Here is a 22,836-nt window from a genome sequence, read left to right as displayed (position 1 = left end):
GTAGCAGTATGCTGTATGAGGCTGCTAGGGTAGTATTTATGCTAAAAATAAAATGGCAAGAGCAGAAAATTATTCATTCTCAGCATGTCTTGGAGAATCACTGTGGGAATGGGTGAGGCACAGAATTGGTGTGTCAGGATTTACTCTCTCAAGGCTGGAATTCAGATCCTGCCTCCTGGTATAAAGGGTACTGGGTCTTCTGAGCTCTTCTTGAAGACCCTGCTGCTGTGGTAGGATTTGTTCTCACAGACTTAACTGTGTGAGACATGAAACTGGAGTAATGGGAAGCACCATGAGTCAGGACTGACGTGCACTGACAGAGCTCTGGGGGAGTCACAGATGGCCCTAGCCTGCTAGTGGCTGGGTGTGGGCAGCCTTCCCAAAATCTGAGCTGCAGTGTCTAAAGGGCAATGAAGCACCCAGCAATGACACCTATGTTTCATGTTTTTTTGCATTGTTTTCCTCTTCTGAGACAGAGCTGGCACTGTCTTCTTTCAAAACAGCTAGAAAGGGATTACCTTGGTTCTCTCGATCAAAACAGAAAGAATTGCCTTGGATTCCCTCAGTCAAGACTGCTATTCTTGTTTAAACATTTCTGTCTGGTTTCCCTTGTTGGCTATGCCTTTTGTCCTGCCCTAATGAACTGGTATCATTACAGAAATTTGCACCCCAGAGGTAGCCTACTCCCATTATTGTACCTTTGAAATATCCCAAGGATTGAAGTGATCCATGGAGGCTGGGATTTGTTTGTGTAAAACAGAATTTCAGCATCCTGGGATTGGGAGAGATAGGTTTTCAGACAGGAGTTTGAACTGTGTGTGGACATAGGTATCTCATCTGTGGTTATCTACAGTGTTCACACCTGCTGCTGTGATTTACAGCATCTTTCACTGCTTATCAAAGTGTTGGTCTTCTAAAACAGGAAAAGAAGAGTATAAGACTGAGGGATGCTTTTGATGTAGATGGTGCAATCTACCCTGCCCAGGAGAATTTAAAGGTGGGATATGAGCCCTGCTGCATTGGGATCTCTGTGGATGGTTGCTGCCATGCTGGGCTTGTTGCCCTTCTCAGCTCAGGCTGAGCACAGAGCTGTCTGATGGAGTAGTGAATTTTGCCATGGTGGTAGTAAATGGCCCAGGAAGCTGCGAGCTGCTGGAAGCACATCACTGGCTAATTTACACACATTATGATGTTCCTATTTCCATCTCATCAGTAATTCCAGGCTTGGGTCATCACTTTCTCTCTTACCTTTCTCTCACTCTATTCTTCTCCATAAATCGTGGGCTATTTTAGTGGATCCTCTAGAGAGCATAGAGAAGAAAGGTAAATGGACAAGAACCACATATTTTTTTTTCCCCAATCCATTTTTCAGAACCCCCAGAACCCCCGTGAACTGAATTTAACTTAGCCAACAAAACTTCGTGAACAATCCTAATCCCAATTGTGATTATTGGGAAGACAAATGAAATGAGGAATTGGATTCTGTGTTTAATTCTTTGTTCATTTTACACCTCTCCTAACACCTCCTTTTCCCACCTTCTATTTTCCTCAGCCAAGCTGTTAACAATTAAAAGGAATTATCTTCCCTCTGGTTTTGACTTGATTTTATTTGTGTTTATAGCAGTTTAGCTAACATGCTTTACTCAGGCAGCTGCAGGGAACAGGCCTGGTTTCCACTGGGTACTGAAAGCTCACATTTCTCTCCAGCTTGCGGGTTTTCTTTTAATTGATCCCTTTTGTTTTCTAAGTGACTTGTTTTTTGTGCTGGCTAAATTTGTCAGGCTGACAGCTCTGGAGACTTATGGCTTCTGCAGGTCCCTGAGGCAGGTGAGCATGTGACTGTGTGAACTCTCCCCTCTGTTTCGTAGTGATTCTCCTCCAGCTCAACCTCTATCCCTACCAAACAGAAACTTTCCAGCACTGCCCACTTGTGCAGTGTCTGTGTGCCTTCTCCTTCACAGCAAGATGGATGATGGGGTTGCAAGGCATCTGCTGTGAGCAACTCTCATGGTTCACAGCACAAAACACTTTTCCCAAGCAAATACTGCCTGACAATATTTGTGTTCCAGTTTGTGGAAGCTGTGTTCATGCTGGCTTCTGTGAGGCTGAAGGCCTTGATTCTCATCATCTCCTTTCCTGCTTTGTATCAATGCTAATGTTAGGCATTCCCAGAGCTGTTCTTGTGTCCAGCCCATCTTTGTGAGCAAACACCTGTGTTAATAGAAGACTTTCTTCTTGGGTAGAATTTTCAAAGAATGAGCCTAGCTTTGTGCTGCCTTTACTTGTCACTTAAAACATCCTCCTACACCAGGCATACAGTCACCCACATGCAAGTATGCAGAAGTGACTTAAATCCTGGTGTTAACAGAAGTAACTCATTGAAGGCAGTGGAATTCTTTGCTCTTAATTAGGGGTGAATTTGGCGTTTTTGCCAAACCACTAGACCAGGGTAAGTGGTTAAGAGCTTTGACAGTTCTTATCATCTAAGCTACAAGTTTGCTATCATCTAAGCTGCAGGTTGCTATAAATAATTTGTATAACACATGTTTCCAGGTTGCAGAGGTCCATGGTAGAGTCTCTGAAGTATGCAAGACATGTAAAGTAAAAGCAGCTATTGTGTGACAGGCTGACAGCAAGGCTGTATTCTCTAATCCTTCCTTGGTGCGCTAGGAAGCATAATGTAAGCAATGGAATAGGAAGTTTGGATAGTGGTGTCTCTTGCCCTTACCAGCTTTTAAACTCTAAGGAACTCTGGTCTTTGCCCTAAGCATTTTCATGGAGAGACAATTGTTATTGGGAAAGCTCCAGCATCATTTCCCAGTAAAGTCAATGAAGTTGCATCCATCAAGGGAGTTAAATAATTTGGTGTATTTTTATATTGCTCATTGTTGTTATGTGTACAGATGACTTGGTGAGTTCTCTATTTTGGCCCCTTAGTTTTGTGGATGAAGATATCCTTGCTGCTTTTGAGACCTGTACAGCCAATTGCAAGCATGCAGAAGTGTCCAGAGTACCAAAAAAAATAAATAAGTTATTGAACAAGATATTAGTAAGCTTTCTAGTAAAGATATGGTGAGCAGTAAGATTAACTTTTCCCTTTCTTTTTTTGGCTTGACCCCACAGGTCCTGCAAGCTCCGTGAGTGCCAAGCAGTGAATTATGGGCTGGGTATCCACCAGTGCATCATGAAGATTGACTTTATTTTTGCCCTCTTGAAGTTCACGTGCGTTATGAATTCACTCTCTCTTCTATCTCACTGCCATCTCCGTCAATATTGTCATCACTTCTAGAAAACAAGAATTTTAGGCTTGGGCTTTGGCTCTCCCTTTCCTTCCTCCTGGAACACCAGTGTCACCTTTGTGTTCTACTAAAACAAATCACTGTAGGTTATTTTACCCTTCAGAGAAGTACACCATCTGGAGAAGTCACTTCATGTATCCTGTACTTCTGAGATAAAAGCCTCTGGTTCCTAAGGATAATTGAGATCTTTCCTTGGGAGGAGACACTTCCCCTTGCTCACTTTCCACTTACTCACCTGTTCTCTGTCACTCTCTCTGCTCTTCTTCTCTTCCTTTTGGATTTAACATTTGGTGTTGACTGCTGGGGTTCTCCTTCCAGTAGTGTGGCTTCTTTTTTTCTCCTAGGGAAGAGCAGATTCTTGAAACAATGGGCTTCACTCTGCATTCTATCTACTTCACCTTGAAGGTGAGTTTGCTTCTGGGCTCCTTGCTGGGTCTCTGTTTGGGTCTGGAGTTCATGGGCATCCCCAACCAGTGGGCCCGCTACCTCCGCTGGGATGCCAGCACAAGGAGCGAACTCAGCTTCCAGTTCAAGACCAATGTCTCTGCTGGGCTGCTTCTCTATTTTGATGATGGTGGTGTCTGTGACTTCCTCTGTGTGTCCCTGGTTGATGGGCGCATCCAGCTGCAGTTCAGTGTGGACTGTGCGGAGACGACAGTCACCACAGACAAGCAGGTGAACGACAGCAGCTGGCACTTCCTGATGGTCAGCCGCAATCACCTTCGGACCGTGCTCGTGCTGGACGGGGAGGCCAAGCCGGGCGAGGTGCGTCCGCAGCGCCAGCATATGAATATTGTCAGTGACCTTTTCATTGGTGGGGTCCCTCTGGACATTCGTCCTGCTGCCTTGACTCTTGATGGTGTTCTGAGTGAGCCTCCATTTCAAGGATTTATCCTGGATCTTAAATATGGCAATTCTGAGCCGCAGCTCCTGGGCAGTCAAGGGGTCCGACTGGAAATGGAAGGACTTTGCTCAGAAAACCCCTGTGAAAATGGTGGCACTTGCTTCCTTCTGGATGGTGAGCCACACTGTGACTGCTCAGCCACTGGATATGCTGGCAAGCTGTGTTCTGAAGGTAAGAGAATACTTCCCTGCTTCTCATTGACCTTTACACAATCCAAAGAGTTAATTTGTTGTTTAACAGGGCTATGACAGAGTTCTTATTCCTGCTGATGGTTGTCAAAGGAATTCAAGTTCCACCATTCTTTTTCCAAATAGAAGTCATTAAATGGGAGTAGATAAAGAGCATGAGCAACTGCAACAAAGTGTCTTTCTGAAAGGATGCTGCACTTGTAACATGGAGAGATTTTCATCATCATCAGCAGCAACTTATTAATAAGGGTAGAGAACAGTGGTAAATAAAACTAAGAAGTACCTTAGGTTAATGTTGGCAAAATAAATGACTGGCTTTTTTCAGTAGTCCCTGAAAACTGAGTGAATGTCAGCAAACAGGAGCCATATGTATGTATATATATAAATATATATATATATCACTAACATAACTGATTGACAGGATATTGTATACTTATTTGATGTTAGCAGTTGCTAGCCTGTGGAAGCCCCATGCTTCCCTTCAATTGCTTGCATACTAATCACTGAATGGCATCTTAATTTTTTTAGCATCCTTGATTAAATTGCTGAAATTGTTTTTTAAAATTGATCTCAGTGTTGCAAAGGGAAGAGGGGTTTGAATGTTTTCTCATTGTTTGGTACTCTCTTTTTGAATTTGAGTTTGAGAGTTTTAAGTCATGCAAACTACATGATGAAGTGTATTTCAGATTTTTCCTTGGGTTTTCAGCAATTGTGATGGTAATTGATTTTGTATGTACAGGAGACTTAAGTCAACTGAAAAACCCTGTGTGAATTTGAGAATCTCATCACAACATTGTTTATGACATTTGGCTTTAAACACCACAGTTTGAGCTCGAAACAAAGATGAAACCTGGACAAGAAGTGTCCAATCTCAAGGGAAGAAAAAACCCCAACCTCAAAATTTGTCAAAATGGAAATATTTGCAATAATATATTTTCACAGTTACTATTTGTTCAGTTCTTTTGGTGATGAAACTAGATTAACCAGAGCTTAGCCTGTACAATGTGAAATGTGGTGAAAACAGTCCTTATATACTGTTGCTATCTAAGTAAAAAGCCCTGCAGCTCCACATTTGCAGTCTGCATTTAGGTGGAGAAGCAAACATGTTTTTATAGGAAGGGAAGGTTTGGAAAATAAACATAGCATTCATATGTGCATTAATTTTAGGGTGATTTTAATAATAATAGAAAATTTGGCTTTATATCCAAATAATTCAGTACATTAGCCTTTGACAGGAGGTGTGAACCTGTGAAGTGTTGAACACAGAATTCTTCCTGGCTATTTGCTCCGACCTGATTAGTCCAAACCATTAATGAGCCAGAACTGTTGAGCCATGAATTACGTGGGGCTGGACAGAATCCTGGTTGTGACCAGGGAGTTCAGGAGCTGAGCCACCAGCCTGATCCTCCTATGCTTATGGAGCAAACACACCTCAGGTCTAAATGCTGTGGTGACAGAAGATTGCAAGAGCCACACAGGTATGTGGACCCTGAAACATACAGACGTAAGGCTCTGTCTACTGCTGGGCTAATGGATCCAGACTCCTCGGGAGCTGCTCAAGACATCAATAGAATATGGTTTTCAGTGAACCACTTGAGAAAGTACTGCAAGTGAGCAGGAATTCCAGGTACCTGTGGGGCAATTGCAAGAACTCTAACCAGGGCTCAGAGGGTGGACTTTCTGCATTTCCTGGCTGGATGGAACAATCTGAAATACATCTTCTAATGAATCCAGGGATATTTTTATTGTAGACACCACTGATAACAATGCTATTGTTACTGTTTGAAGCCGTGAGTCACCGTTGCTGTTTGTTTCCTATAGTGATTCATCAGTTTCCAGCCCAACCTGCTGTTAAGGGTGAGCAAAGAAGTTTGTCACAATGTGCCTTCTTAAGCAAACACTTTTAACTCACTGTTAGCTGGGGTCTTTTCACTCTCAGAGAAGATGGTGTGTGAAGAACTTTTCCAGTGGATCAAATGTAGAGATTTCCACAGTCACTACCTTGCTTGGTTTTTCTTGTTTTCTCATATTTTACTAAATGCTGTATATTTGGTTTATGTTAGAATTTTATAATCAGCCTTGTTTTCTGCCTCTGTAGCAGTGGTGATTTCTGTGTGTTAAATACTGTCATTGAAAAAAACGGTTTCAGTGTCTGTGCAGATGAATGGGAAAACCAAAAGAAAAGGCTGTTTAGTAAGTGGAAACAAGCAGACAAAAAAAAGTGGCAAGAAAAAAACCAGGAACCAAATTAAGTATAGCTACCTTTTGTCTGATTTTGAAAAGCGCAAGATGTTGTCTGTCAATTCTGCAAGTGTGGCAGAATCTCCACTGATAAACAGTAGGATGTGGAAGGAATGGCAGAACTGGTTACAGACTCTTCCTGCTTGTGGTTTGATTGGCCATTAAACAACTTGTATTTTCTTTGTTTGCTTTTTTCCCCCAAGAGATGGAGATGTTTGTTGTGAGAACTGTTCCCTTTTGTATCTTTATCATGCCTCTGGATATATGCAGAAGTAACATGATTATTTTATTCCCAGTCTCACTTTTGAAAAAGATTGGTCTCTCAGCCGGATATCAACAATTGCCTTTTTGGGGAGGGAGCTTTCACTCCATTACAGTATTTACTAATCTGTAGTCTATGTGCATATTTTCATTTCATCATCAGAGTTGTCTCTCTTACTGGGAACTGATGGGTCCGATCAATAACCAGTTCTGTTTGAACAGCTAAATGTAATGTGTACCTTTTTAATAATGAGTTCTCTTGACAGTGTCCAGGCCATTACTTGGCTATTGACTGATACCTATGTCTGCAGATGGTATAACCATAGCAAACTCATTTATTTTGTGGCCAGAGATAGAAGAAGTAGAGAGAAGAACCTGCTGTTTCTGTACTATGATGGAATGAAGCTCCATTTACAGTATTATAGGCTACTGTAACTCCAAGTGCAGTTCCAGTTATAATGGATATCAACAGAGAACAACCATTCCATACTGAGATGAAACTGTGAATGCTGTCCAGAATGTGCTCCCAATGTGCAAAAAAAATGTTGGCACTTCATGTGCACCCAGAGTTAGTAGGATTGTGTACACCATGCAGTCACATGCCCTACACATGGTAGCTGAGCAGGTACAGTTTCTGTGTCTGAGTTTATACAGTGGGAGTGGAAATATGTGCACTTTGGGAAGTTTGACTGTGTGGAATAAAATGTGAGACTATTTTAATTGCAGTTGAAGTAAACTGGTTCACTGAATCTGACAGCTCTGTAGGTTACAAAGGATAGCTGATTTGAGTAGCTATTAGTTTGTATGTTTCTGGGCAATGGTGGCATTAGGCATGAAAGCTGAACTCAGAGACATCTTTCCCTCTCATAAACCTCATCAGTCCCTGTGGAATCAGGATGCTGCCAAGAGAATGAGGTTCCTGTAGAATTTGATCATCACAGATACATTCATCTTTCTGGAGAAAAAACCCAAGAAAACCCTTCCCCATGCAAATTTTTCAAGCTGAGGTGCTGTAGAAGCCAGATGAGGTTATTCATATCTGCTCATTCAGGACCACGCTGTCAGTCTGCAAGAAATTTTCTTTCTCTGACACTGCTGTGTTAAGAGTGAGCTCACAAATGTGGATAGTGTGAATGCAACACTGCTTGTACAAGTGTATTTTGGCCTAAACCCTCACCCTTCTTCCAAGACTCCTTCTGGACTTTCTGAGGAAAGGTGCACAGAAGATGTGCTTAGAAATGCATTAACTCTGCTTGTAGTTGCAGAACCAAGACGTTGATCACCAACTTCACAAAGCACCATGCTGAAGCCTTTGTGTTGCCTGCAGGGGCTGTTTCTAAACGAAGGCTGAATACGGGCTTGATTGCAGCTCTTCCCTTGATTACAGAGCAAGATTTCCTGGGGATGCTGCCTGCTGAATGACAGAGGAGCCCATTGCTCTGTAATTATCACACTTCTAACTGCATCGGGAACAGATTTTTCTATAGCCCCTCAGCTTCGTTTAAAGTGACAAGTTACTGCAGGATTTATCCTCTTCCTGCCCCTTCGGAGCAGCCCAGCCTTGGCTGTATCTGAAGGCACTGCCCAGCCTAGCTTGCAGTCATTGTATCTCCCTGCCAGCCACCCCAACCTTCGCAACACTAAAGAATAGTTCGGCACTTTGCCATGAGCCTGATGCTTGCGCTTAATTTGCATATACATTTACATACATTTTGTAATCAGAAACAAATGAACATGACCATAATATTTGCTTCTACTTGCATGTTCCTTGATAGATGAATATAAATTGGTTGTTGAATTCACCAGCAATAAACAGTTGCAGACCCTCCATTTGGTCTTGTGTTCTGCTGTTCTAGAGGACAGCAGGCAGTTCTGGCACATGCTTTGGATGGACCCAGATCTTCACTCATCAGTGCAAAAATCTAGAATTGATTATCTCCAAGGTTTGTGGAGTAAATATTGCAAGGGGCAAATTTGCTGTTTTATGTCACATCTTATGTCACAGCACTGGTGATTGGGCAGAAAGCTGGTAAGAACTTTGCCCATACTTCATTTTGCAGCAATTCAGTTTCCCCCATTTCTTTTGCTTGCTCCATTCTTCCTGGTTTAAGTTCCTTTTGTTGGATTTAAAATTATAATATTTTTTCCAGTCTGGTTGCAATTTTTTTAATGCAGTGCCAGATGAGAACCAGAGAAGGATGATGTGTTCAGGTATTAATGTTTATAAAATGCTTTGAAACTTCAAGGTGGAGTTTAGGCACCATTTTTTATTCTTAATGATAAATATTAAAACTGTGCAGGAGCCACAGGATTTAAATTTAGATACTACATTATTTTTCACAGAAGATGGCAAGGACCCCCCTCCCTAAGTGTGGACTAAGCAAACCCTTCCCAGAGCTAGCTGGATTTGTTTTGTAGACTCCTCTGCTTTAAAAGCAGGGGAGCTGCAGGGAGGTTGCAGGACCCTGTATGGTGAGTGCCATTGATTCAAATAGTCTGGCTGCAATGTATGCTGACAGCTATATTCTTGTAGCTTCCCTCTCTTGTATTATAGATGACTATGGGGCTATAATCCTTTTCTGCTGGATTGCGGGTCAGCTACAGACCTTGGGTAAAAGAGATGTTAAACCCCTCAGTTAGGTGAAGCTTGGACATTTCCTCTGATAAAGTGAAGCAGGTGGTGGTTGGGTACAAAGGAGATTGCTACTTGGTGTAAGGTGGAACTGGTGAAGAGTGACAATAATTTGTGGGCACGGAGAAAAGTGAACTCAGGGGAAAAAAGCCTCAGGATGAAAATGTTCCTTTATAAAATGCTATAGAAGTGTAAACCATAGCTTATATACACTGTTTATAGTAGCTGCTCCATATTTGTTTTACCTGCCTGATAGAATAAAAGAAGAGTTCTTAGCTCTTGCAAAAAGAATGTGATGACCAAGCTTCTGCAGGACTAAATCTAGATGGAATTTGGATACCATCATTCTCTGTGAGCCCATAGATCAACCTGCTGGCTCCTGTTCTGTCCCGAAGTGTGCACAGCCTGGATCTAAACGGGAATTTTTGGGCATTACTAAATAAAGATCAAAATTAAAGTAACTAGTAATAATTATGTGAAGGTGAGCAAAGTCAGAAATTTCTCTTTCCAATGCAGGGATTTCCAACTTGATTTCTGAAGAAGGGTTCATTTTCCTTTGGTTTTGCCATAAAAAAATAAAAGTGGGGGGAAGAGTTGATTTAATATTACTGTACAGGCTTCTGCTAAGCTAGGCAGCTTGTCATGAAGGTCAATCAGCAGTAAATACAGCCCCAAGCAAGGCACATGCTGTAGCTGTTGCTTTCATCCTTATCCTGGTATGAAGGTGTGCAGGGCATTTGCCACAAGGTAATTTTTGTTATGTTTTGGTGAAAAGTGGAGGGCAATAATCCTCCCAGACACCTTGAGGATGTTGGAAATGACGCCACAAAGCTCCAGGGAGAGAATTGGAGGAGCACATCTGTCCAGTGAACACTGTGAACTCAAAGAAGACGAGCCTCTGCACGTCAGCATCAGCACTGAGTGCTCCCTGGTGCAGGAGAAGGTGGTAATCCATGTGATGAAATGGTAGAATGGCCACCTGTCCTTGGCTAATTTCTAATTTCACTTCTAATTTTAATTGTTTCTTTGCTGACCGACTTTGAACTTGATTGACAGAAAAGCTTTTTTCTCTCCCTATGGAAAGCAAGGCAACTGCAATGTTATTGCTGTCCAAAACCAGCAGTGTGACTTCTGGTGTATGTGTGTATCTTGCACAATCCTTCATTGCAGACAGGTTCACTGCCATTGTAAACCCACCCTGCAGAGCAAAGCAGTTGCCCTTTCTCCATCTGTAAACAGGTCCAGGAGCTGACAACTGGGTGCAAAACAGCCCAAGGGCTGAGAGAAGTAGATGTTGGGGGGATAGGAAGGACTCTGGATGTCAGAATCTACTTAAAGCATAACTCAATTGTATTTGAATGTGTTTGCTGTGAAACGGGACTGAGACCTGAGTACATTGGATTCACATTCTGTGCTACTGACACCTTTGCCAGTTATGCTGTGTCAGCTCTCCAGGCCCAGCCTGCATGTACACTTGTTCACCTCATTATTCTGAAAAGAGACCAAGGTATAACGTATAAAGGAAGTGGAGCAGGGCAGCAGAACTTGAATGGTCTGGTCATAAGAGTGTTAGCACCTCAGAGACTGATTTCCATTTCTGCTACAGTCTTTCTGTGTCCCTGGAGTGATTTGCTGGCAGACTGAAGGACTCAAGACTGAATCAATTGACCTTTCTTTGCAGAGGATATGTACCTGGTTACCCCCTGTGTCTCAGTTTCTATATCTGAAATATGTAGCCAGTGGGGCTTCCTATACTCCAGGTGTTAAGAATCCCATATGCTTCTGTATGACAGTGATAGAGACATGTAAATATCTTAGCATGACAAGTAAATGATAATGCATGAACACCCAGTAGAATGAGCTGGTTTGGTAGTCAGTTTTTTTAGCTAGGAATGCAGTTAGAAATTAAGGGGGTTTTCCTTGTTAAGTGGCCATCTTTGAGAAGTGCTCCTCATCTTTCTTTTCAACAGAAATCTCCCATTTTCCTGCTACTCTGTGCAGTGTCACACTGTGAGTAGGCAGACCTTTCCTGGGCCAGTCTGCAGTTGTGCTGGTAAAGACAGAGCCTGAGCAGCAGTGCAGCCTCTTCCCTGTTGGTGACATGGAGCAGATGCTGCACTGCAGGGTGCTGATACAAGCAATAGGAGAAAGAGAGCTTTTTTTTTTTTTTTGTATCTGACCCATGTGCTCCACTGACCTTCCCCAAATGAATGTGAACCTCAGATGCTGATCAGATGCTTTTCCTTGTACTGTGGCCCACCTCTGCCTACCCGTCTGCACTGGCTCTCTCCCTGCTGTGGCTGCTGGTTTCAGCCTGCCCCTTTCACTCTCCATACTCAAGACTCACCCCCACCTTGTGCTGTCAGGGGAAGCAAAGAGAGCATAAAAGGCTACCCAAGCAGAATGGCATAGTTTGCCCTTCCTCTGTTCCTCTATGCATAAAAAGCAGGATAGCAAAGAAAGCCCCTTGGATTGTTTCTGAGTGTTTAATTAGCACGAAGCTGGCAAGTGTTTTGTGGTTCTAAGGCACTGAAAGGGTGCATAAAAACCTTGTTTTTCCTGTTAACTCTCATCAAAGCTCTGACTGCTTATTAGATAAAGCAGGTATATTTGTCTGCAGTTTGCAATGTAGGACAAGGAGGAAAGGTATACTTGACTGTCAGGATTTTGCTCTGAGGTGTGATCTTCCTCTTACTCATGGAATTTGACCAGTTAAGTAACCTAATTGAATATAATGGATTTGGTTTGGCTCTGAGTATTTGGTGAGAGATCTTTATCAGAAAAGAAAGAAACAGTTCCTTGGAAGATGTAGGAATTTGAGCTGTAGGTTAAAACCAGGCTTCAGTCTCTAATAGTGCTGGCAGGCTTCATAGTTTGCTTGGCTGCTGCATTTATTCAGAAGCCTTTCTCGGCCTCTGTAGTCTCTTGCGTGGATTTTCATTTCTTTGTGGTTTGTTGCCTTAGTATTTGAGAAAAATGACACTGCCTGAGTTTTCCAAACCTCTGGTGTGTCTCCACAGGCATGTGTTTGATTTTCTGGTTATTCCTGCTGCATCCATCTTGCAAGTCTTGGTTTCAGGGTTGGAGAGCCTCTCAGTACCTTTCTCCTCGAGGTAATGTAGGAGAAATCCTTGGAACTAAAGGCACATTTCTCCACTGAGGCTGGTCAGGAACAAGAGTTGAGGGATGGCTAGCCATGAAGAGAATGGCTAGTGTTGTGATCTGGAAATTTCATAGTTCGGTTGTGTTTGCAGCTGAATACCTTAAGCCTCTCTCTGTATGTGATTGAAATTTCTTAAATTCTCCAAATACTGTTTTTAAATGGGGAAGAAGTGCATGGAATCATTCCTTAATAAATTGCTGATTAAAAAGTAAAGGAAAAAAGAAAAGGGTGAAGTTTGTAAAGAGGAAAGGTGATTAAATTTCTTGTCTAGGACTACCTAAAAGAAAAAGCTAAACTACTGAAAACAAAAGCTTTACTCTGGTAAAGTGACCGGATTTCTGTATTTTCACTTCTGTCTTTTGCCTTTTGCTCTGTGGCTTCTCTGAGACCTGCTTTGGAACTTTGTGTGGTAGGAGGCAGGGGGCTGTGCAAAAACAACTACCCCTGCATGATGCCTACCAGACCTCTGATGTAATGGGAGATCTCTGTAGGTCCTTGTAATTCACATAGCTTTGACTTTAAGGAAGATGACAGAGGATCAGTGAACGTGAAAGATTATGGATGGAAGTATTATCATTGTGAAGCAGTAGTGTTGCTATATCCCTCAGGATAACCAGAGCTACAGGTAGGTTTATATTAGTGTCAAAGGTGGGGCAAAACTCATACAGGCATATCCTGCTGAAAATATGGTAGATTAGGTACTGGTAGCTGTGTGATCCCAGAGCTTGAAATATGATGATATTTTTATGACTATAAGTTTATTATTGTGTAGAAGACCTTTTGAGTAAACATCAGATGCTGCAGAAAATAGCAAAATCCTCTTTCTTCAGAGTTCCTCTAGTGGGCACTGTGTTGTTGGAGATCTGATTTTTTTTCCTTCAGTGAAAAAAAAAGTAGGGCTCAAGTGATCAATTTGTAATTTCACTTGCTGGCTGCCTCCTCCTAAATTTTTTTTTCCTTCATTACTTAAGCTGAAATGCTCAATTGTGTCTCAACTGCAGCAATGAACACATCTACAACAAATTCCAAAGCCTGTTGGTTTTGAACAGACATGAGGCCTATATACCTATACACACATTATCTCTACTTTGCATCTGACACAGAAATGTATCTTTAAGGTAGTCTGGTGTTTGCTTGCCCTATGGCGTGGCATGTTTGAATGAAAGACATGTGAAGCTACATTTTGATCAGCTAAGACACATCAGAATCAAACAGACTAGAAATGTTTTCCTTGTGAAAAATGGTGGTTTCTTTCAGATCAAAATATTTAGAAAAAACCCCCGACTGATTTGTATGACAATCTGCAGAAAAAAGCAATGTGTTTTTAATTTGTAGAATTTCTGAATCCTAATTAAAAAAAAATGTACTCTATATCTACTACACATAACAATGTAGCTTATTTTAAAATTTACCAACGTGATTAGCCCAAATATGGATCTACCACTGATGAACTGCAATATATCACAAAAATGTTGAAGTGTTTTAAGGAAGGGGCATGTACTCCCACAGTGACCAAATGGAACTAATGGAAACCCATGGATTGAACCCCACCATGGGAACTGGTAGGTTCAGAAGAGCAGGCAAAAGGAGACCTAAGCATAGGTTAAACTTAACCAGAGAGGAGAACAGATTTCCAGCCTGCAGACAGCAAGTGGAGCCTGGAGCACAAACACAGCAATGACCAGACTGGTGCCCTTTGAAGCCTCCCAGGAGAGAAGAGTGGTGTGAAGCACTATTATCCTTTCAGTTTGTTGGAAGTGACAGCTCCATAGGTACTGCTGTCTGTCAAGAGCTCCACTATAAGAAAGACTTGAGGAATAATTATGAGTGGATAGGACTCGAGTGGGCTCTTTCCCATTTGACTTATAATATGTATCACTGAACAGTGCAGTATCTCAACAGTGACAGTGAAGGCAGCAAGGCTGAGTATATTAATGAAGCACCACAGCTGCTGATTTGAGAGGCTGAGATTGTCAGCAGTTTGTTTTTTAGCTTTTCAGCATGTTGGATTGAACCTAAGTAGTTCACAATGCAGCCGGACCTAAGGACTGGGCAGCAGGCATTCCCAAAGCAGAGCTTAACAAATACCTCTCTGTGCAAGAAATGCTCTTTGAAATGCAGCCAGCCCAAGCTGAAATTTGGGCTGGATAAGCAAGGCTCTGCCTATGAAAATCACTTGGGATCTGCACCAGTATGGCTTGACAGTCATTCTTGAGCTCTGGGATGTTTCCCTGTCATTGCTGCTGCCAGTGTGGTGACTCCCAGTTTGCCTGAGGCAAAAGATAGCTAAACCAAAGTACTAAGTAACAGATCCTCTATCCCGGGAGAACAATTGGCTGTGATTTCAGAACTCATTTGTCAGTGGTGTTTAATTATAGCCTTGCTACCACTTACAGTGGAGGTCACCGCTACATTGTAGGTCTGTTTAGTGCTCCCTCTGGTCTTAAAAATCTATGAATCTATATCATGCTATTTTGGGGCATTTGTAACAGTCTCCACTAGTTATCTCCCAGAGTTGAAATTGCTTAAGTTTCCTCCTAGTTAATTGACAAAATGTTGTTGTTGGAAAGCTGACTAAAACAATTTAATCCCCTTTTCAGGTCTGGGAGTGAAACAAAATGTAGGTTACATCTTCTTTAGTTTCTATCCTTACAGTTGCCCAGCTGTTTTTGCTTTCTGCACAGCTCTGCTGCAATATGGGCATGTGAATTATTTTAACTTGCAGATACTGTGTCATCAATGAGCTGTTCTGTAGTGAAAATATCGAATGCAAGGATCATTGTATAAAATGTTTTCTTGCACATCTGGTCCCATAAATAATACGCAATTTAAAATTAACTTCATATACCAACTACTCTTTATTCCATTCATCTGATGGAAGATGTCCTTAAGTAAGAACTAAACACAAATCTACTTAGATTTGTTGATCTTGTCAAGTAACCTTTAAGTCCCATTTTAAAAAGTGATTCAGGTACCTTGAAGCCTTGTGACTGATCTGGAATTAAAATTGCAGTTTTGATCATTTTACCTTCATATTGTATTTATTTCTATTCTTTTTCACCTCTAAAAATTTGGCCCAAAGATCACATTATTCCATGAGATCCTTTCCTTGCCTGTGTTTACCATTAATAATTTTAATGATCTGATACTGAATTGAAACCAAGACCAATCAAATGCTTTTATTTTAAAACTGAGTGAAGAAGGAAAATTAATTGCAAAAATCTTGCTTAAATGTGATTTTGAAGTTGTGAATTTCAGAATTAAATGATAGTACCTGCTACAATCAAAATGCCACATGGCATCCATTCAAATGTGCTTCAGGCATCCTGCACTTGAATTGTGTGCAAGGCAGGAAAATAAAAGAGCTAAAACGCTGTCAGGTTAATAATAAATTGTGCATACATGTGGCACATTTCATCAGAGTATTCCTAAGCATCTCACAACTACTGATAAATCAGTCAGCCTTCACATCACTCTACCGCACTGTGGAATTCATGCTATCTCCATTTTACTGATGGCAAAACTGAGAGGCAAGCAGAATGAGAATTATTGAAGGGTATCAAGTCAGAAGCTGCCTGAGGTGAAGTTGGAATCCAGAATGCTAAATTCTAAGTATTAAACAATGTAGTAGTTTATCTAATTTTATCCAAGTGTGCTAGAAAACCCACAAAATACTGTGGTATATGTTGAATGTGAAGCTAAAACCAGAGCATTGGATTTTAAGGATTCTTGTGACATTTCAGCTGAAATTCAAATAATTTCAACTCTCTTAACTTTCTTTTTATTCTTTTTGGTGGATTGGATTGTCTATAACAAAGAAGTTCTGCCTTTGGAGCTGTTCTTTCATAACTTTGCCCACTGAAACCATCTTGAACCAGCTTGTTCTGTACCTTGTGCCAGTAGGCAGCACTGCTTTGGCTATGCTTTATGGATTCCCCTGTTTAGTACTTTTTTTGAGTTAGTAATAAGGAAAAATAGACTTGTAGCAATAAAAGTTTTAGCTGGTTTTGCCCGTCTGTGGTTTATGTGTGTTCTGATACAACTTTTCAAGACAGGATCCAGTTTCTTTAAATGTTTGCAGTAGAGAAAGGTTTATGATTTCACTTAAAGTACCAAAATGTAAGACTAATTTAAAATATTTGAATACTTGACTAAAAATACCCTTGGATGGAAGGTGATAGGAGAAAGTATGGTTTTACATTTCCCCTCCCTTCTGAATTCTTCAAATCTGCAAAGATTAGGCTTTCATGTAACCTTCTGTTTCTGTCCAGCCTTCATTGTCCATAGAAAACTTTGTTCCAGAGTGGAGTGGCTCCAGTGAACCACTGAAGGCAGGACTCTGTTACGCTGAACTTCCAGCTGAGTAAAACTGATCATATAGAAGGTTGTTCATATGTGATACAGAAAGAAGAGTTTTTAATTTCACTTTTTTGTTTTGTTGGTTATTTTCATAGACTCATTTAGGTTGGAAAAGACGTCAACGATCATCAAGTCCAACCATTAACCTACCACTAAGTGCTACATCTACACATTTTTTTAAATACCTCAAGTGATGGTGACTCAGCCACTTTCCTGGGCAGCCTGTTTCAGTGCTTGGCACCCCTTTCTGTAATGAAATTTATCCTAATATCCAGCCTGAATGTCCCATGGCACAGCTTGAGACTCTGTCCTCTCATCCTATGAATTTTTACTTGAGAGAAGAGGCCAATTCTCCCCTAGGCTAAATCTAATTTCAGGTAGTAGCAGAGAGGGATAAGGTCTCACCTGAGCTTCCTCTTCTACAGGCTTTTTCTCTTCCCATCTCCCTCAGTTGCTTCTCCAAAGACTTACTCTCCAAACCCTTCAGCAGCTCTGTTATCTGGACACGCTCCAGCACCTCAATGTCATTGTTGTAGTGAGTGTCCCCGACCTGAACACAGGACTCGAGTTTTGGCCTCGGCAGTGCCCAGTACAAGGGGACAGTCAGTGCCCTGCTCCTGCTGGCCACACTATTGCTGATAGAGGCCAGGATGCTACTGAACTTCTTGGTCACCTGGGCACACGCTGGCTCATGTTCAGCTGCTGTCAACCAGCACCCCCAGGTCCTTTTCCTCTGCTCTGCTTTCCAGTCACTCTTCCCCCAGCCTGCAGTGATGAATGGGGTTGTTGTGATGCAAGATGCAGGACCTCAGACCTGGCCTTGTTGAACCTCATACCACTGGCCTCAGCCCATTAATCCACGCCATCCAGATTCCCCTGCAGATCCTTCCTGCCCTCCAGCAGATCAACACTCCCACTGAACTTGGTGTCTTCTCCAAAGTAAGGCTTCACTTGATCCCCTCATCCAGATCATTGATAAAGATACTTAACAGAACTGGTCCCAGTACAGAGCTCGGTGAACCCCACTTGTCCCTGGCCACCAGCTGGATGTAACTCCATTCACCCCCACTCCTGGGGTTTGGCCATCCAGGTTTTTACCCAGCAACGGGTACACCTGTCCAAGACATGAGCAGAGAGAGTGTCTCATGGAAAAATGGATTCCTGAAAAGACCTTTTCTTTTATTAGCTTTACTCACTTTGAATAGCTTAAATTTTTTTAAGAGTTCTTTTTTCTGTGTTTGTTGCCCAAAAATCTCTTCTTTAGACACGAAAAATGGTTCCAGTATGCCCCATTTCTAATGTTACCCTTGAAAACAAAGTTGCCTGCAAAGAACAGTTACCCAAGTGAGCAGCAAGTTCAGTGTGGAATGAACATGGTGGCAGATGGGGCATGATGACATTGTGTTTATGTTGGAAACAATAACATAATGAGAAAACATGACTAAGTGCTTTTTAGCCCAAAAGTACTCTCTTATTTTCTGTGTAATTGTGATAAACTGCATTTAACCATGCTGTCCTCTATTTTACTGCATAGCATACAGGAGTATGAGTAGGACTCTTCTGTTCAGGGTAACTAACAATTCTGACTAGCATTTATTATGGAAGCTGTTTAAATTAAATTGTTTGAAGCTGTAAGCATATATGAATTATTTTAGTGCAGTGCACAACAAATTAATTGTTGGTGCTGTGAAGAACCATATCACTGGAATTCCTTTATGTCTGTAATAAAACTCATCATCAGAACTAGGCCAGAAGGAAACAGATCTAAACAAATGGGCAATCCCAAGATCAGGAGTGACATTTGTTGGTAGCGCTGTCAAACTGGATCCCAAGATACGCACACAAAAGCGAGTGGCCAGTACAGACTCAGATGTATTTGTACAGCTATTATCTCCATGATGGATGCTTGGAAAGTGATGTGCAGACCTGTGACTATGTGGATCTTTTCCTTAAATCTTTCTGGCAGTTCTTTTCTAAGCCAAATCACACCTAAACATGAACACTCCAGCTGTTCCTTTCTCAGAACAGAAGTATGAGCTGATGTTTTTTGTATGAGCAGTTTATGGTTCTGCTGCTTTCCACAGCTTTTCCTCCAGTCTAATTGTCCCATCCAGGCTTGACCCTGCTTCTGTTTGCCCTATCACTCTAGTGGGAAAAGGAAAGGAGTGAGTGCTCTGACTTTGGCATTGATCATTGTTCTTCTTGCCCTCAACCCTGAAGTGGTAGATGGAGGAGGCTGCTTTCGGGGGGGGAGGTGCAGTGAGAGAGATGACAGATGATGTGAGGAGAAAGCAGAACTGTCAAGATGATCATGGCTAGCAGGGGAAGAGCCTCCTGGTTGCGACTGGCCAGGCTGGCTTTTGCATACTGGCACTGGGAGGCAAAGCTGTCTTTCTGAGGCAAAGCTATGGGAGGCTGGGGGTTGGGATGCGCAACTGGGGAAAAAGAGAGCGAGTCAGCAGGGGAAAACCCAGTCCTGCTGTGTGATTGTAGCAGGAAAGCTGTCCAAGTATGGAAAACTGATCAGCTTTCAAGACACTCAGTTGGAAGAGAAAGCTGCACTTCCATGTTTGCATTCTAGTATTTGTATTCAGCTAGGTCAAATGTCCACATCTTTGAGGATCTCTTCCATGAACATAATTTAAATCTCCCTCCTTCTGACATCTGATTCCCTTGCTGGAATTTGCCAACTGGTACTAGAGACACACTCTTCACATCTTCCTAGCCCTTGACAAATGTGTTCCAAGAATCTTGCCAAATAAAAGAAGAATGCAGTGATGCATGAATCTTCTTTTCCTACAAAAATCTCTTTTTTTTTTTTTCTCATTCCTCTGCTCTTTTCTTTGAGGAGTGAATTCTTATAGATCTTCAGATGTCAGTATGAATCCTATTTGGCCTACACATTCCTCATAAATGAAATTAGAAGAGATGTAGGAACTTTGGGTCTCCCTTTCGTTTAACAGGATGATGGAAAGGTGGTGTGACCTTCTTTCATTTCCCTCCAGGCTTTAGGATAGAGAACTAGATAATGAAATATTGCTAATGCACTCAAATGAAATTAATTTCTGAGAAAATACTCATCTCTCTTATCTCCAAGAACATCTGTCTGAACTGACTCCTCCTGATCTCTCTGGATTCCAAGCCCTGCCTGTTTTAAGAGTTGTGTATTTTCCAGGGTTAATCATTATAGGGGTTGAACACAACAGGCTTCTCTTTTTTGTGTGGGAATTTCAGAAAAGAGCAGATGCCAGACTTGTCATTCTCCACAACACTGTAAATTGCAAGATACAAGGTAAAAGCTCCATCTGCTGGATCAGTTTTTGAAGGTCCTGTTGGAGACAAGCTCTGGCCTCCTGCTCCCAAATGAGGTGGTTTCATTCAGTGTCTGCTGTAGCAGACAGGAAAGCAAAGACTGGTGTGGAAGCTATAGCAGGCAGAAAACAGCCAGGGTTGATGTCACTCATAGGCTGACACAGCAGCACCAAGGCTGTCTTGATCATTATTGGTAGTGGAGCCAAGTCCTGTATTTTCTAAGATGATTGCAAAGGTCCTGCCTCAGACCTTGACAGAAGTAGCCTGAGGTTGGCCAGTATCCAGCAAGCCAATGACATCTATATGCCATGAGACTGTGCATTGCTGAGGGAGCTGAAGTCAGTAAGAAGGTGGTCATTGCATTTGAGACAATGGAAATTGTTTTCTGTACTGGTATGGAGAAAGACTGTGAAGAGTAAAATCTAGTGAGAAAGCACAACTAATGCTCACTTGAGACTTCATAGCTGCAATGCAGAACAGGACTGAATGATCTGAAATATCAGAAGGCCCAACTTGTCCTTTCTAGGGTTTTGCATTTTATCATTGAATTACAGTGAATGCAATTCTCAGGTCAATAGATTTAACTTGTTTCCCAACCTGAAGTTCAGTGAGGTATTGGTGGATAATACAGCCCACACACATTATACACCTGCAAATTTTCAGTGGTGTTTAGGAATACTTCCAGAGTTTAGTGAATAAATCTTTGCAGACAGACTCATCTTCCTTTGTAAATTCAATATGGCTGTAGCTACCTGACCAGTTTAATCTTTTATATCTTTCCCCCATTCTTCTTCAGGGTGTCACTCCTAAGAAAGCTTGCCCCAATAGAAGTGGGTGTTGCTTTCTTTGTGAGTCATTCAAGAGACTATGTAGGAGTGAAGAAGAGGCTTTTGCTCGTGCTCCATTATGCCAAATAATAAAGGAGGTTGCTTCCCTTTTCTGGGTCTGAACAAACCCAGCAGGTGCATATGTACTGCCTTCTGTCTGAGGTACAGACTAGTGAAGTGGGTCTTTATTGTCTGACCTCGCCAAGCTTAAGACTGGCTCTATACAGTTCTTTAATACCATTACCCAGTCTGTGGGGTGTACCTTGGAGTGACCCTGTTGACCTCAGTGTTCCTCATATAAGGCCTACATTTTTTTTTCCCTTATTCTTCATGTTACTGTAAAGGGTTCAGCATCTGGAGTAGAAGAGTGATCCATTTCCCTGGTAGGTAGAAGCTACAACAGTTTCTTTTTCACTCATGACAAGCAACCAAGTTCATGGACATTATGGCTGATAGGCAATATCCTCCCCTTGGGTAGCTTCTTTTTCTCTAGGGTTTAAGTTGTATTACACTGTTGAGAAGGAATTGCTGCTTCTCAAATGATGGTGTGCAGAACTGATGCTATTTGTTAGAGTTCACCTCTGGCCTCCTAGAATGCAACCAAGGTCAATATATTCTGTCTAGGCTCCATAAAGCAATGCATGTGTTTTTACCTCAAAGTCTTATGGCTAATCCTGGAGAAAAAGAATATTCCGACTTGTCCTCAATACAGTGACAATGGTTATGACTATTCTATGGGCAATTGGAACAGGGCAATATCACTGTAAGGTGCAGATAGACACTTGAGCTATCTGCAGTGGTGAGGGGTGTGCTCTGGGAAGGAGATGAAGCTACAATAATATCCTGGATTAGAAAGTAGTCAGGGCTGGTCTACATAGTGTTTCTGCTTCTTTTATAGGGTTCTGTTGTGGCATGGCTGATAAGCAAGATGTCCATAAAATGCTACATCATATAAACAGCCAGGAAGATGCACTCAATTGTTCTCTCATTGGAGAATCATCAGTATCTGGATCAAATATCAATCCTGTTGCTCTATAGCTCCAAGCTGGCAAGCTTCCTCACCAGACTTTTGATAGCCAGCAGCTGCTGGCTGCTGAAAAAAAGTCCTTATAAATCTCCTTCTGTACATTTTGCTAATACAAATATTCCATGACCGACTTGTTACAAGGGAAGATGTGGAAGGATGGAATGTAGGAGAATAGAGATAGTGATGCAGGTAATCTCACCCTTAAGGAGTTACAGCTGCACTAATTACCAAGAATTGGGGACAGGCCTGCCCTTAATTGGCCACAGCTAGATCCAATTAGGATGGGTGTTGTAAAAGAGTAGGTTGGCTAGTCGAGGAGTTAGAGTTTGTTGGCTGTGCTGTGAGGAAGAAGAAGGAGTTAGGCCTGTGAGGAGCTGCCCATGAGAAATAACCAAGAAGGTATGGAGCTTTTGCAATAAGAGGACAACAGGAAGATACCAAGTGCTTTGTCTGCTTCTCTATGTACTGCCTGTGCTAGGTTTCTGTTGCCCAAATTTTGCAGCTGTGTATTGTTCTATTACTTCCCTATGTATGCTGCCCAATATTCAGGGTTAGGTGGTACAAGGCAATGATTTACCTGCTCATCTTTTACCAAATGACATTGTTTGGATTTTCATACTGGT

At 41.9% G+C, this 22,836-nt stretch overlaps 1 protein-coding gene across 8 annotated transcripts in view; it reads left to right on the top strand.

Annotated features, from left to right (window-relative positions):
* NRXN3 (neurexin 3) overlaps nt 1-22,836 on the top strand; it is a 962,727-nt gene that overhangs the window by 48,554 nt on the left and 891,337 nt on the right. For 3 of the 8 annotated variants that reach the window (XM_064423706.1, XM_064423713.1, XM_064423714.1), the window contains 2 exons: nt 3,124-3,222; nt 3,644-4,374. In XM_064423706.1, the coding sequence (XP_064279776.1) occupies nt 3,185-3,222; nt 3,644-4,374 (769 nt within the window). In that variant the 5' untranslated portion in view covers nt 3,124-3,184. Of the gene's footprint in view, nt 1-3,123; nt 3,223-3,643; nt 4,375-22,836 lie in introns of those variants that run through there. The other 5 variants (XM_064423705.1, XM_064423711.1, XM_064423703.1 and 2 more) reach the window with 2 other exon arrangements.

Source organism: Passer domesticus, chromosome 6 (assembly GCF_036417665.1).
Source record: "Passer domesticus isolate bPasDom1 chromosome 6, bPasDom1.hap1, whole genome shotgun sequence".
NCBI classification, from domain to species: Eukaryota; Metazoa; Chordata; class Aves; order Passeriformes; family Passeridae; genus Passer; species Passer domesticus.
This window is presented reverse-complemented; position numbering and strand designations above follow the sequence as displayed.